General features: G+C 42.6%; 1 protein-coding gene across 1 annotated transcript in view; it reads right to left on the bottom strand.

The window, feature by feature from the left end:
• PCDH15 (protocadherin related 15) overlaps positions 1 to 13,169 on the bottom strand; it is a 913,479-nt gene that overhangs the window by 228,682 nt on the left and 671,628 nt on the right. Inside the window, exon 19 of the mRNA XM_029061331.2 lies at positions 9,944 to 10,072. Coding sequence (XP_028917164.1) covers positions 9,944 to 10,072 — 129 coding nt within the window. The remainder of the gene's footprint in view (positions 1 to 9,943; positions 10,073 to 13,169) is intronic.

The raw sequence follows: 13,169 nt of genomic DNA, 5'->3' as shown, positions 1-13,169 counted from the left end.
ATCTACCCCAGTACTTAGAACAGTAAGTTCCTTCCCTACCCTACTGATCAAAGCAAGTTCTAATCATGTGAGACCAACCACATTGTCAGACTCAATCAGTTGTAAGTTATCATCATCATGCAAATGTTTTCTATAGTAGATTTAACGTTTTTTTACAAATACTGTTTGACTATGCAACAGAAGCAAAATTTTAATCACACATAAAATTCCCCACTTGTGGCCTACTAAAAAAATAAGTATTACAGTTTTAGGCCTTGTGAAATGATATGCTGAGTTGCAAAACATAAAGAGAATGGAAAAAAAGTCCTCTCATTTTCAGGGCCCTGCACAGGGAGCAGACAGCTACATTAATCAGAGACAGATTACTGAGTTTCTGATGTGTTTTGTTTAATATATTATACTGTTGAAGGGTGCACTGATTTTTCAATTTTAATGAAACTACCTCCCCACCTCCAAAAATGCCAGTTACCAATCATTTCAAAACTGAGTCAAGAATTTTAAATGGAATTACTACAACTTTAACTGAAATTGAACATGCACATCTCACAGTAAAAATATATTTGTGATTTAAGTTAGCTAATTTCAGCCACCTATATATTATCAGTCTCCAAAACCATTTGTTGATTTGCAGCTATACTACGTTACCTAAAATTAAAAGGAAGAAAATCATTTAACATAAGGAATTCTATGAGGTGCTCACTTATACAGTGCTGTGTAATATTAGCTCTCTATCAGTTATAATGTCTAGAACACTGCCCATCTTACGATACCATCTAGCATGATGACATTGTGCAGGTTTATTTTCATGACCAGATTTACACCAACAAACAGAACAGAAAAGCTGATACAGTGATCCAGAGCATTCAAGCCAAACAGTAAATTTGTTGCCACAATTATTGGGGTATTTCACAAGGAATTGTCTTATTAGTTACCTTCTAATTCCTTCTCTATGCCTCCTACTTTCTTTATTCCCCTTTTTATTGGTCTTTCTTTTTCATTACCTCTATTTTTTCTATCTTTATTATTCTATTTGCCTTCTTTTTTCTGTTTTGTCTTTTCTCATTCTGTCTTCTTTTTTCCATTCTATCACATCTAATTCTGCCTTCCTTTTTGTGTCTTTTCTTTCTTCTGTTCTCTTTCTCTCTTTCTCTGCATTTATGTTGACTTCTATCTCTCAACTCTTCTGTTTTTCCTTCCTTCTGAGGCTCTGTCCTGTTTAGAGATCCTTTCTCAGGAGAGTTGGGTGGATAAACCTTGGTGTATTTTTCATAGGCAAAGGATCACTTCAAGCACTTCCACTTCCTCTTTTGAGTTACTCTCTTGTCTAGGCATTCTTATACACACACACACACACACACACATAAATGCCTATATCATTATTCTTAAATGGTAGGAGATAATCAGAAGGTGGACTCATCAGGGGATATATGTGTTCCCTAACTTTTCATGTCTCAAACTGAAAGTCTATGGACTTTAAAGCACTCGATCACCTTGTCTCTTTCTACCCAACTTGCTGCTTTCCTACTATAACCCTGGTCGCACACTTCGCTCTTCTAATGCCAATCTAGTCACTGAACTTTAATCTCATCTATCACACCTCTGACCTCTTATCTATGTCCTGGTTCTGGCCTGGAACATCCTCCCTCTTCATATCTAACAGTTAGTGTCCCCATCTTTAAAGCCTTACTGAAGGTAAGGCTTTCTCCTGGTTCTCCTCTTATCTCTCTGGCCGGTCATTCTCGGTCTCCTTCACAGGCGCCTCCTCCCCCTCCCATCCTTTAACTGTTGGAGTTCCTCAAGGGTCATTTCTTGGCCCTCTTCTGTTCTCCATTTACACTCACTCCCTTGGTGAACTCATTCGCTTTCACGGCTTTGACTATCATTTCTACGCAGATGACACGCAGATCTACATCTCTGCCCCGTCCTCTACCCCTCCCTTCAGGCTCGCATCTCCTCCTGCCTCCAGGATGTCTCCACCTGGATGTCTGCCCACCACCTAAAACTCAACATGAGCAAGACTGAGCTCCTCATCTTCCCTCCCAAGCCCGGTCCTCTCCCAGATTTCCCTATCACCGTGGATGGTACGACCATCCTTCCCGTCTCTCAGGCCCGCAACCTCGGTGTCATCTTCGACTCGTCTTTCTTGTTCACCCCACACATCCTATCCGTTACCAAGACCTGCCGGTCTCACCTTTACAATATCGCCACGATCTGCCCTTTCCTCCCCAGCCAAACGGCTACCTTACTGCCACAGGCTCTTTTATATCCCTGCTAGACTACTGTGTCAGCCTTCTCTCTGATCTCCCTTCTTCCTCTCTCACCCCGCTTCAGTCTGTTCTTCACTCTGTTGCCCGGCTCATCTTCCTGCTTAAACGATCTGGGCATGTCACTCCCCTTCTTAAACACCTCCAGTGGTTACCTATCAACCTCTGCTCCAAACAAAAACTCCTCACTCTAGGCTTTAAGGTTCTCCCTCACCTTGCCCCTTCCTACTTCTCCTCCCTTCTCTCTTTCTACTGCTCACCCTGCATGCTCTGCTCCTCTGCCGCCCACCTCCTCACCGTCCCTCAGTCTCGCCTATCCCGCTGTCGACCCCTGGGCCACGTCCTCCCGTGGTCCTGGAATGCCCTCCCTCCTCACCTCCGACAATCTAATTCTCTTCCCCTCTTCAAATACCTACTTAAAGCTCACCTCCTCCAAGAGGCCTTCCCAGACTGAGCTCCCCCCTTTTTCCCTCTGCTCCCTCTACCCCCCCCTTCACCTCTCCGCAGCTAAACCCTCTTCTCCGCCCTTTCCCTCTCCACAGCTAAACCCTCTTCTCCCCCCTTTCCCTCTCCTGTCCCACCCCCTCAGCACTGTACTCGTCCGCTCAACTGTATATATCTTTATCACCCTTTTATTTTGTTTATTTTGTTTAATGAGATGTACATCACCCTGATTTTATTTATTTGCCATTGTTTTTATGAGATGTTCTTCCCCTTGACTCTATTTATTGCCATTGTTCTTGTCTGTCTGTCTCCTCCGATTAGACTGTTAGCCCATCAAAGGGCAGGGACTGTCTTTATCTGTTGCCGACTTGCACATTCCAAGTACTTAGTACAGTGCTCTGCATATAGTAAGCACTCAATAAATACTATTGAATGAATGAATGAAGGTACATCTCCTACAAGAGGCCTTCTCTGACTGAGCCCTCATTTCCCCTTTTCCCACTCCCTTTTGCATCACCCTAATTTACTCCTTTTTCCACTCCCTCTCTCAGCCCCACAGTATTTATATACATAGCCATAATTCATTTATTTCTATTAATGTCTGTCTCCCTATATAAACTGTGAGCTCATTGTGGGCTGGAAATGTATCTACTAACTCTGTTTCATTGTACTCTCCCAAGTGCTTAGTATAGTATGTACTCAATAACTATGATTGATGGATTGATTAATGCCTCATTTATGTGTGTATATGTGAGACATGAAGTATCCAGGAACTCATTAAAAGTCTTGAAGATATTTTTGAATGAAAATCTTAACTTTAATAGAAAAGGTAAAAAATTGTTGAAATAAAACTTTTTTTAACATTTACTACTTCTTAGCACTCTAAACAAAGGTCATGTGTAAAATTTATAGGTAAGACAATACCTAAAAACCTCATAGTGCAGTCTTGGGGAATATGTCTGAAAGAAAATGCTGTTTCCCTGTATTTGATATGTGTGTGGGCATGTGAGTACAGTTTCACTTCAAAATGAATCGTGCCCTAATTAATCAATCAATCATATTTATTGAGCACCTGCCATGTAAGTAGAGTACTGTACTAAACCCTTGAGAGTGCAATAGAATTGGAATAAATGATTGCTTCCTTCAAGGTGAAGCATACTAAAAGTATGTCAGCAATTTTAAATAATGGTCTTGAAAGAAACATCAGTGGACTCATTTGGCAGAAAAGAGAGAGGGGAGGAAGGAGAGGGAGAAAAGGAGGGGGAGAGAGAGAGAGGGAGAGAGTTGCAACTTACCAGGAACAAGACAGTGCCAGCCAGAAAAGGCTGGAAGAAGGAAGTCCTAGAGGAATACTGTTTGTCCTTTTATCTCATTTACTGATTTTCACATTTCTGGTATTTGAAAGGCAAATGTCCACTTCTGGAGAATTTTTAGCAAATTAAGTCCTCTATTTTTATGATATTTTTGAGAGTAAAGCAAGTATGATCTCTAAGAAGAGTCAATGTTCATTGACTCCAGAGAGTAACTTATGTCTGGGTAAATTATCCTCAAGAAATGGGTTGAATACCTATGATCCTCACCACCTAGTAGAGCATTCTTGCATCTGAAGCATTGAACCAAACCTATATGGACTACTTGGGTGGTTTCAGCTGACACTGCAGCCTGTGATGAGATACAGCATTGCCTAGTAGATATAACACAGGCCTGAAAATCAGAGGACCAGGGTTCTGGTCCTGGCTCTTCCACTTGCTTGCTGTGTGACTTTGGGCAAGTCAATAGACTTCTTTGGGTCTCAGTTTCATCTTTTTAAAAATGGTGATTTCATACCTGTTCTCCCATCTACTTAGTCTCAGCCCCTTTTGGGACAAGGACTGTGTCTGACCTGATTATTTTGAATCTACCCCAATGCTTGGCACAAAGTAAGAACTTTCCAAGTACCAAAAAAAGAAAAAGAAATCGAAGTGCAACCCCTCAAATGATACACCTGCAGGAAGCACCCAGCAAGATGACATGACATGATGTGTCATATGACATTATCAAATCATAGTATTCACTGCACAGAGAAACAGCAATTTACAGAATTAGTCAGCCCTCCAAAACTGAACCCTAATCCCTTCCTGGACCATAGAGTCTCCTGCAGCCCTACAGAATGTGTGGTGTGTGCAACTGAGTCTACAGGATCCTTCAAGAAGCAGCAGCTCCTGTCTCTAGGTCCATCACTCCTGGATCTGCACTTTCCCTTCTCCATGACCAATCTCCCATTTGCATCACTGACTGGAGGTTGCTGCTGATCACTTCTACTTTGTCCTCTGCCTCGGGATCCAATTCCAGGAGTGCACAGAATGGGATATTGAGGCAACATAAACCAAGGCAGGGATAGCCAACCCCCAGAGGCAGCATCCCAAATGTCAGAATAGATCTCCCTTCCTGTGATGGAGGATTGGATAACCTTTGGCCATCCCACACAGACCCAAAGAGATAATAATAATAATAATAATAATAATAATTGCAAGGCCACTACAAGCACTTTACTAAATGCTGAGGTAGAAACAAGATAATCAGGTGGGCAGAATCCTGTCCCACATGAGGCTCTCAGTCCAAGTAGCCTATGTCCAAGCAGTGTATACTAAGTTAACAATAATCAGGTCCTTCAGTGAGGCTCACAGTCTAAGAAGAACAGGTATTGAATCTCAGTGCACAGCCATCTTTCTTGAATAGAAAGAGCCAGACTCACACCCCATGGGCCCACCACACAGGCGGCAGACAGAGGGAGTCAGGAGTGACTCTGCAGATGTGCAGTGGCCACTCTGATGAAGAAATTTGGAATGCCATCTTGAATGTAACATGCAGCAGCCATCCTGGGAAGATCTAGAGGCTAATTGCCATGACTGCCATGAGCCGCTCTGAAGCACCTGAGACTTATCACCTGAGACTGGCCTTATGAGTGCCTACATCTGTGACCCTGAACTGTGATCCACTGGGTGGAGCAATGCTGCAGTTATGATCCTGAACATTGCCTAGTGGAGGAACTTTGCATCTGTGATTCCAAACCTGAACTTCCTAACAAGACAGGGGGTGTTGGCACAAAGGCTCCAGTAACTGATATCAGGTCAGTGATCTGGCAGACTGGATCATGCCCTAGGCTGCGGGCAAACACTTGTAAATTTAATGGAGGATGGACTCTCTGTGGCCTGAGAGAAGAACCTGAGTGATACTTCTACAAGCCTAGGAACCACCTTGGTTCCATGAAGGATTAGCACCATTTTGAACTACAACCCCTTTAAAGGCCAAATCGTTCAATATGGCCCAATAAGCAGCCACTCTATCTTGGTGCTCAGTCGATTGTCTAGGTGGTTTAAACTACACTTGCACAGTCGACCTAGTGACAAGATCGAGGAACAGTGAGAAGGTCAGCATTAAAGGAATGAAGTGGGAGAGCTGGGATAGTACTTAGTTATAAGAGAAGCAGCATGGCTCAGTGGAAAGAGCCCGGGCTTGGGAATTAGAGGTCATGGATTCGAATTCCGGCTCTGCCACTTGTCAGCTGTGCGACTGTGGGCAAGTCACTTAACTTCTCTGTGCCTCAGTTACCTCATCTGTAAAATGGGGATTATGACTGTGAGCCTCATATGGGACAACCTGATTCTCCTGTATCTACCCCAGTGCTTAGAACAGTGTTCTGCACATAGTAAGCGCTTAACAAATACCAACATTATTATTATTATTATTATAAGTCTTTAGTACAGTTCTCTGTATGCAGTAAGTGCTCAATAAATACGACTGAATGACTCTGACACCTCCCACAGGAGTCAGAATGCATTTTATAATCCTTTACCACATTTTTTAAATGAAGATATGAAGAAACAGTAACATAAACCCATTCATATGTTTTAAAAATAAGTTGCCCCTAAATTGAACTTCAAAAAAGTATTGCTATTCTTACATATGCCATTAACAAAACACAATACAATTGCAAATCCATGAAGCTCCCATCTGCCCAAAGGAGACATATCTCCTATCACCTGGATGGGATTTAGGATCACAAGAAAAATGCTGAAAAAATTGTCCAACCCCTCTATGCCCTTTTGCCCATAGCTCAGCTAGTCCTTGCTGTTAAAATGTTTCAGTGTACTGGGGAAACTGCCAGCACGACACTCCACATCATCTTCTTGTGGCCTGATGAAATACTGCCCATCTCTCTTGCTTTCTTACCATACTAAAGGGTTCATTCATTTTGCCAATACTACATGGGCTCAGTGTCTCCTAATTCTAGTGTTACAGTCTCACAGTATCTGAAAGATACATGGGTCATAATAAGGAATTAAATGAAGGAAATTTGCAGTGAAATTAACTATCATTCATTTCCAGAAACTTCAACAAAGGCTAATATACTCAACAGCCAAGTTAGTTCACCAGCTCAAGTATTTCCAGACTGACATGCTTCCCTCATCACCATTTAGCAATGCTCTCATCTCAGTGCATGAGTCTTTCTTTCTGTGAGTATGTCACTGCCTGTCAGCATGGAGACATAAAACATTGTCTAAAATTAAACAGTCTCCTGAAGACATATCTGTCTTCTCGTTCAAATAGATTTCAAAATGATATCCAAAAGACAAAAGTAAACCTGTCTACCACACTGATTGTTTGAAAAATAAACCCCTAAACTGAACTAGTACCTCTTTCTTTGCTGGATGATGGGTCTAATGATTGTGATGCTTTAATTTATTTATCATATTGATACTTACCGAGTTGACCATCCAAAGTTTATTTTTAGAGGGCTTTTGTAACGTTTGCATGACTTTTTTCTCAAATCACACTGTCTGTGCCAATTTGTGAAAGTGGCAATTTAAAATTAAAATATAGTAGTTGTTTAACGAATTACAATTATCTATGCTGTCAAAATTAAAATTCTTCACTGTCTTACTAGAGTTGTTTCATTCCAAACATACACCTAAAAAACTCATTCTAAGTTAATTCATAATTAACCTTGCCATGAAATTAACTAGGGTTTAAAATACTTAATCATTTTGATGCTAATAAAAGTTAATTTTAACATAGGGAATATCAGTCATCAATTTGTGATATTTTCATTAGGTAACAACAGGAGACTATTACCTTGTGATAACACCCTATTACATTAAAAGAACTGTACCTCAAACTGTGGGGAATGGTTGTTTTATTTAACACTTTCACAACCACCATGGTTTTAATTAAATCATTTTACTCCCTAGGTATCAAATATAAATATTTTGCAGGCACAATGTGACAGCTAAAATCTACATCATAATTTTATACTTAGTGAACAAATTATAAGGCCTTTTCTCATCAAATTAATGCTCCTGGGGAGACAGAAGAGGTAATACATGTTTGGAGTCCTCAATTCCCTCAAATGAAACTTCATCCACTATCAATTAGCAATATCAACGTCCTATGAGAGCTAGCAACATACTGGGTAAACATTGATTCATTCATTTAATAGTATTTATTGAGTGCTTACTGTTTGCACAGCACTGTACTAAACACTGGGAAGCAGCGTGGCTCAGTGGAAAGAGCACGGGCTTTGGAGTCAGGGCTCATGAGTTCGAATCCCAGCTCTGCCACTTGTCAGCTGTGTGACTGTGGGCGAGTCACTTAACTTCTCTGTGCCTCAGTTCCCTCATCTGTAAAATGGGGATTAAGATTGTGAGCCCCATGTGGGACAACCTGATTCCCCTGTGTCTACCCCAGTGCTTAGAACAGTGCTCTGCACATAGTAAGCGCTTAACAAATACCAACATTATTATTATTATTATCACTTAGAAAGTACAATTCAGCCACAGATAGAGACAAACCCTAACCAACAACGGGCTCACAGTCTAGAAAGGGGAGACAGACAACAAAACAAAGCAAGTAAACTGGCATCACTACTATCACAATGGATAAATAGAACAATATATAAATGCACATCATTAATAAAATAATTAGAGCAATAAATATGTACAAATATATATAAGTGCTGGGGGGAGGGGAAGGAGGTAGAGCAGAGAGAGGGAGTACGGGCAATGGGGAGGGGAGGAGGGGCAGAGGGAAAGGGAACGTTCAGTCTGGGAAGGCTTTTTGGAGGAGGTGAACTCTCAGTAGGGATTTGAAGAGGGGAACAGAGTTAGTTTGGCAGATGTGAGGAGGGAGGGCATTCCAGGTCAGCGGTAGGACATGGGCCAGGGGTCGACGGTGAGACAGGCACGAATGAGGGACCATGAGGAGGTTAGTGGCAGAGGAGTGGAGTCTACGGACAGGGCTGTAGGAGGAGAGAAGGTAGGTGAGGTAAGAGGGGACAAGGGGATGGAGAGCTTTGAAGCCAAGAGTGAGGAGTTTTTGCTTCATGTGAAGGTTGATAGGCAACCACTGGAGATTTCTGAGGAGAGACTTGACATGTCCAGAGCATTTTTGCAGAAAGATAATCCAGAGACCAGAGTCAAGAATAGACTGAGTAAGGAGAGACAGGAGGATGGGAGATCAGAGAGGAGGCTGACACAATAATCCAGTGAGGATATTATGAGAGATTGTACCAGCAAGGTAGCAGTTTGGGTGGAGAGAAAAGGACGGATCTTGGCGATGTTGTGAAGGTGAGACTGGCAGGTTTTGGTGATGGATTGCATGTGTGGGGTGAATGAGATAGCAGAGTCAAGGATGACACCAATGTTGCAGGCCTGTGAGACAGGAAGGATAGTAGTGCCATCCACAGTGACAGAGAAGTCAGGGAGAGGACAGGGTTTGGGAGGGAAGATAAGGAGCTCAGTCTTGGAGATGTTGAGTTTTAGGTGGCAGGCAGACATCCAGGTGGAGATGTCCTAAAGGCAGGAGGAGATACGAGGCTGGAGGGAGGGAGAGAGAACAGGGGAGGAGATGTAGATTTGGGTGTCATCTGCATAGAGATGATACTTGAATCTGTGGGAGTGAATGAGTTCACCACTGGGTAAATATTACATTACCAATATTGCACTGTGACTTTGGATCCCCTTCTAAAAGATTTCAAAGAGATTGTTACAAATGACATCCTGTAAAATACTAACACTAGAACCCACATTATAAAAACCAAGCACCTATAAAAATCTTACCTTCCATAGGTTACATCAAAAGAAGCATGGAATTCAGATGTCTTGGTAGCAACCAAATTTACTTCCTCAAAAAGAGTTGTCTTAAAGAGTTATTTGTAGTGCATTCAATACTATATCCACTTGGTTAATACAACTTACCCTCACTTGACCAACAAAAGCATTTGCTTCCTCTTCCTGGACAGACAAATTTCGAGGAAGATAAGGATCAAAGATGGGTCCATTGTCATTTACATCTGTCACCACTACATTGATGGTGGCAGTTGAAGTCTGAAAGAAAAATATGATGGTAGCCAAATTATTTTCATGAGGTTTTCACTTTAAAGGCAGATAAAGTTATTTATTCTGATGAAGTAAAAAAAATACTGGTAAAACCAGCAATTCTACATTCATTTTCCTTGTCTCCACATGCTTCCTCTTTTCATAACTTTCCAAATAAGCATAGAAAAATTACAGTGATATTTAAGGAAAAAATTCCTTTAGTATAAATGGTGAAAGTTTCTAACTGTTCTCTTGTTCCAAACACTGAAATTCACTTTTCTCTTGACTAGCAGATGCAAATTTACATCTTTAGTTTAGTAAACATTTCTCTACTTGAAAATTTTTCTCTGACATATCACCCTTGGAAAGTTTTCAAGGTTTTCCTCTTCCTTTTCACTACCATCTTTACAAATAAGCATTCATTAGGAACCACACAAAAAGGGCTATCTTCAAGTTAAATCAAGACAAGAACTCAATCAATTGTATTTGTACCAGATATTCTATATTCACCCTACCCCCAACCACACAGTATATATGCATATTTTTAAATTATATATCATAACTTGTTTTGATATAGTGACTAGTGTTTGGCACACTGTAGATGATGATGATGGCATTTGTTAAGTGCTTACTATGTTCCAGGCACTGTACTAAGCGCTGGGGTGGATACAAGTAAATTGGATTGGAGACAGTCCTTGTCCAACATGGGGTTCACAGTCTCAAGCCCCCATTTTACAGATGAGGTAACTGAGGCAAAGAGAAGTGAAGTGACTTGTCCAAGGTAACACAGCAGACTGGTGGAGCTGGAATTAGAACCTATAACCTTCTGACTTCCGGGCCCATGATCCAGTCACCATTCATTCATTCATTCATTCATTCATTCAATCGTATTTATTGAGCACTTACTGTGGGCACAGGAATCAAAACAAGTAAGCAGGCATCAATAGCATCAATATAAATAAATAGAATTATATATATATATATATATATGTATATACATCAAAACAAATAAACAGGTATTAATTATAAGTAAATATAATTATAGGTATGTTCATATATAACAAGTGCTGGGGGCGGGGAGAAGTCATAGAGCAAAGGTAGCAAGTCTGAGCAATGGGGAGGGGAGAGGGAGCTGAGTAAAAAAGTGGGGCTTAGTCTGGGATGGAGGAGATGGAAGAGGTGGCCCTTCAGTGGGGCTTTGAAGGGGAAAAGAGAGCTAGTTTGGCAGATTCATTCATTCATTCATTCAATAGTATTTATTGAGCGCTTACTATGTGCAGAGCACTGTACTAAGCGCTTGGAATGTACAATTCGGTAACAGAGACAATCCCTGCCCATTGAAGGGCTTACAGTCTAATCGGGGGAGACAGACAGACAAAAACAATAGTAATAAATAGAATCAAGGGGATATACATCTCATTAACAAAATAAATAGGGTAATAAAAATATATACAAATGAGTGGACGAGCACAGTGCTGAGGAGAGGGGAAGAGAGAGGGGAAGGAGCAGAGGGAAAAGGGGGGGGGGAAAGGGGGCTTAGCTGAGGGAAGGTGAAGGGGGGGGTAGAGGGGCAGCAGAGGGAGCAGAGGGAAAAGGGGAAGCTCAGTCTGGGAAGGCCTCTTGGACGAGGTGAGCTCTAAATAGAGCTTTGAAGAGGGGAAGAGAATTAATTTGGCGGAGATGAGGAGGGAGGGCATTCCAGGAAAACGGGAGGACGTGTCCCAGGGGTCAACGGCGGGATAGGCGAGAACGGGGGACAGTGAGGAGGTGGGCGGCAGAGGAGCGTAGCATGCGGGGTGGGCAGTAAAAAGAGAGACGGGAGGAGAGGTAGGAGAAGGCAAGGTGATGGAGAGCCTTGGAGCCTACAGTGAGATTTTTTTGTTTCGTGTGGAGATTGATAGGCAACCACTGGAGGTTTTTGAGAAGGGGAGTGACATGCCCAGAGTGTTTCTGCAGGAAGATGAGCCGGGCAGCGGAATGAAGAATAGACTGGAGTGGGGAGAAACAGGAGGAAGGGAGATCAGAGAGAAGGCTGACACAATAATCCAGCCGGGATATTATGAGAGCCTGTACCAGTAAGATAGCCGTTTGGGTGAAGAGGAAAGGGCGGATCTTGGCAAAATTATAAAGGTGAGACCGGCAGGTCTTGGTGACGGATTGGATGTGTGGGGTGAATGAGAGAGACAAGTCAAAGATGACACCGAGGTTGCAGGCTTGAGAGACGGGAAGGATGGCCGTACCATCCACAGTGATAGGGAAGTCAGGAAGAGGACAGGGCTTGGGAGGGAAGATAAGGAGCTCAGTTTTGGACATGTTGAGTTTTAGGTGGCGGGCAGACATCCAGGTAGAGACATCCTGGAGGCAGAAGGAGATACGAGCCTGAAGGGAGGGGGAGAGGAAAGGGCAGAGATGTAGATTTGTATGTCATCTGCATAGAGATGATAGTTGAAGCCGTGAGAGCGAATGAGTTCACCAAGGGAGTGAGTGTAGATGGAGAACAGAAGAGGGCCAAGAACTGACCCTTGAGGAACTCCAACAGTTAGAGGATGGGAAGGGGAGGAGGAGCCTGTGAAGGAGACTGAGAATGGCCAGAAAGATAGGAGAACCAGGAGAGAATGGAGTCTGTGAAGCCAAGGTGAGATAAGGTGTGGAGGAGAAGGGGATGGTCAACAGTGTCAAAGGCAGCTGAGATGTCAAGGAGGATTAGGATAGATGTGAGGAGGGAAGGCATTCCAGGCCAGGGGTAGGATATGGGCCAGGGGTCGTCAGCAGGACAGGTGAGAACTAGGCCCAGTGAGGAGGTTAGTGGCAGAGGAGCGGAGAGTGCAGGCTGGGCTGTAGGAGAAGTGAAGGGAGGTGAGGTAGGAGGGAGCCAGGTGATGGAGAGCTTTGAAGCCAATAGAGAGGAGTTTTTGCTTGATACGGAGGTGGATGAACAACCACTGGAGATTTTTGAGGAGAAGGGTGACATCCCCAAAGTGTTACTGTAGAAAGATAATCTGAGCAGCAGAGTGAAGTATAGACTCAAGTGGGGAGAGACAAGAGGTTGGGAGATCAGAAAGGATGCTGATGCAGTAATCCAGTCAGGATAGGATGAGTGATGCCA

Source organism: Ornithorhynchus anatinus, chromosome 3 (genome assembly GCF_004115215.2).
Source record: "Ornithorhynchus anatinus isolate Pmale09 chromosome 3, mOrnAna1.pri.v4, whole genome shotgun sequence".
NCBI lineage: Eukaryota > Metazoa > Chordata > Mammalia > Monotremata > Ornithorhynchidae > Ornithorhynchus > Ornithorhynchus anatinus.
The sequence above is the reverse complement of the archived record's forward strand: the minus strand, read 5'-3'. Positions and strand labels throughout refer to the sequence as shown.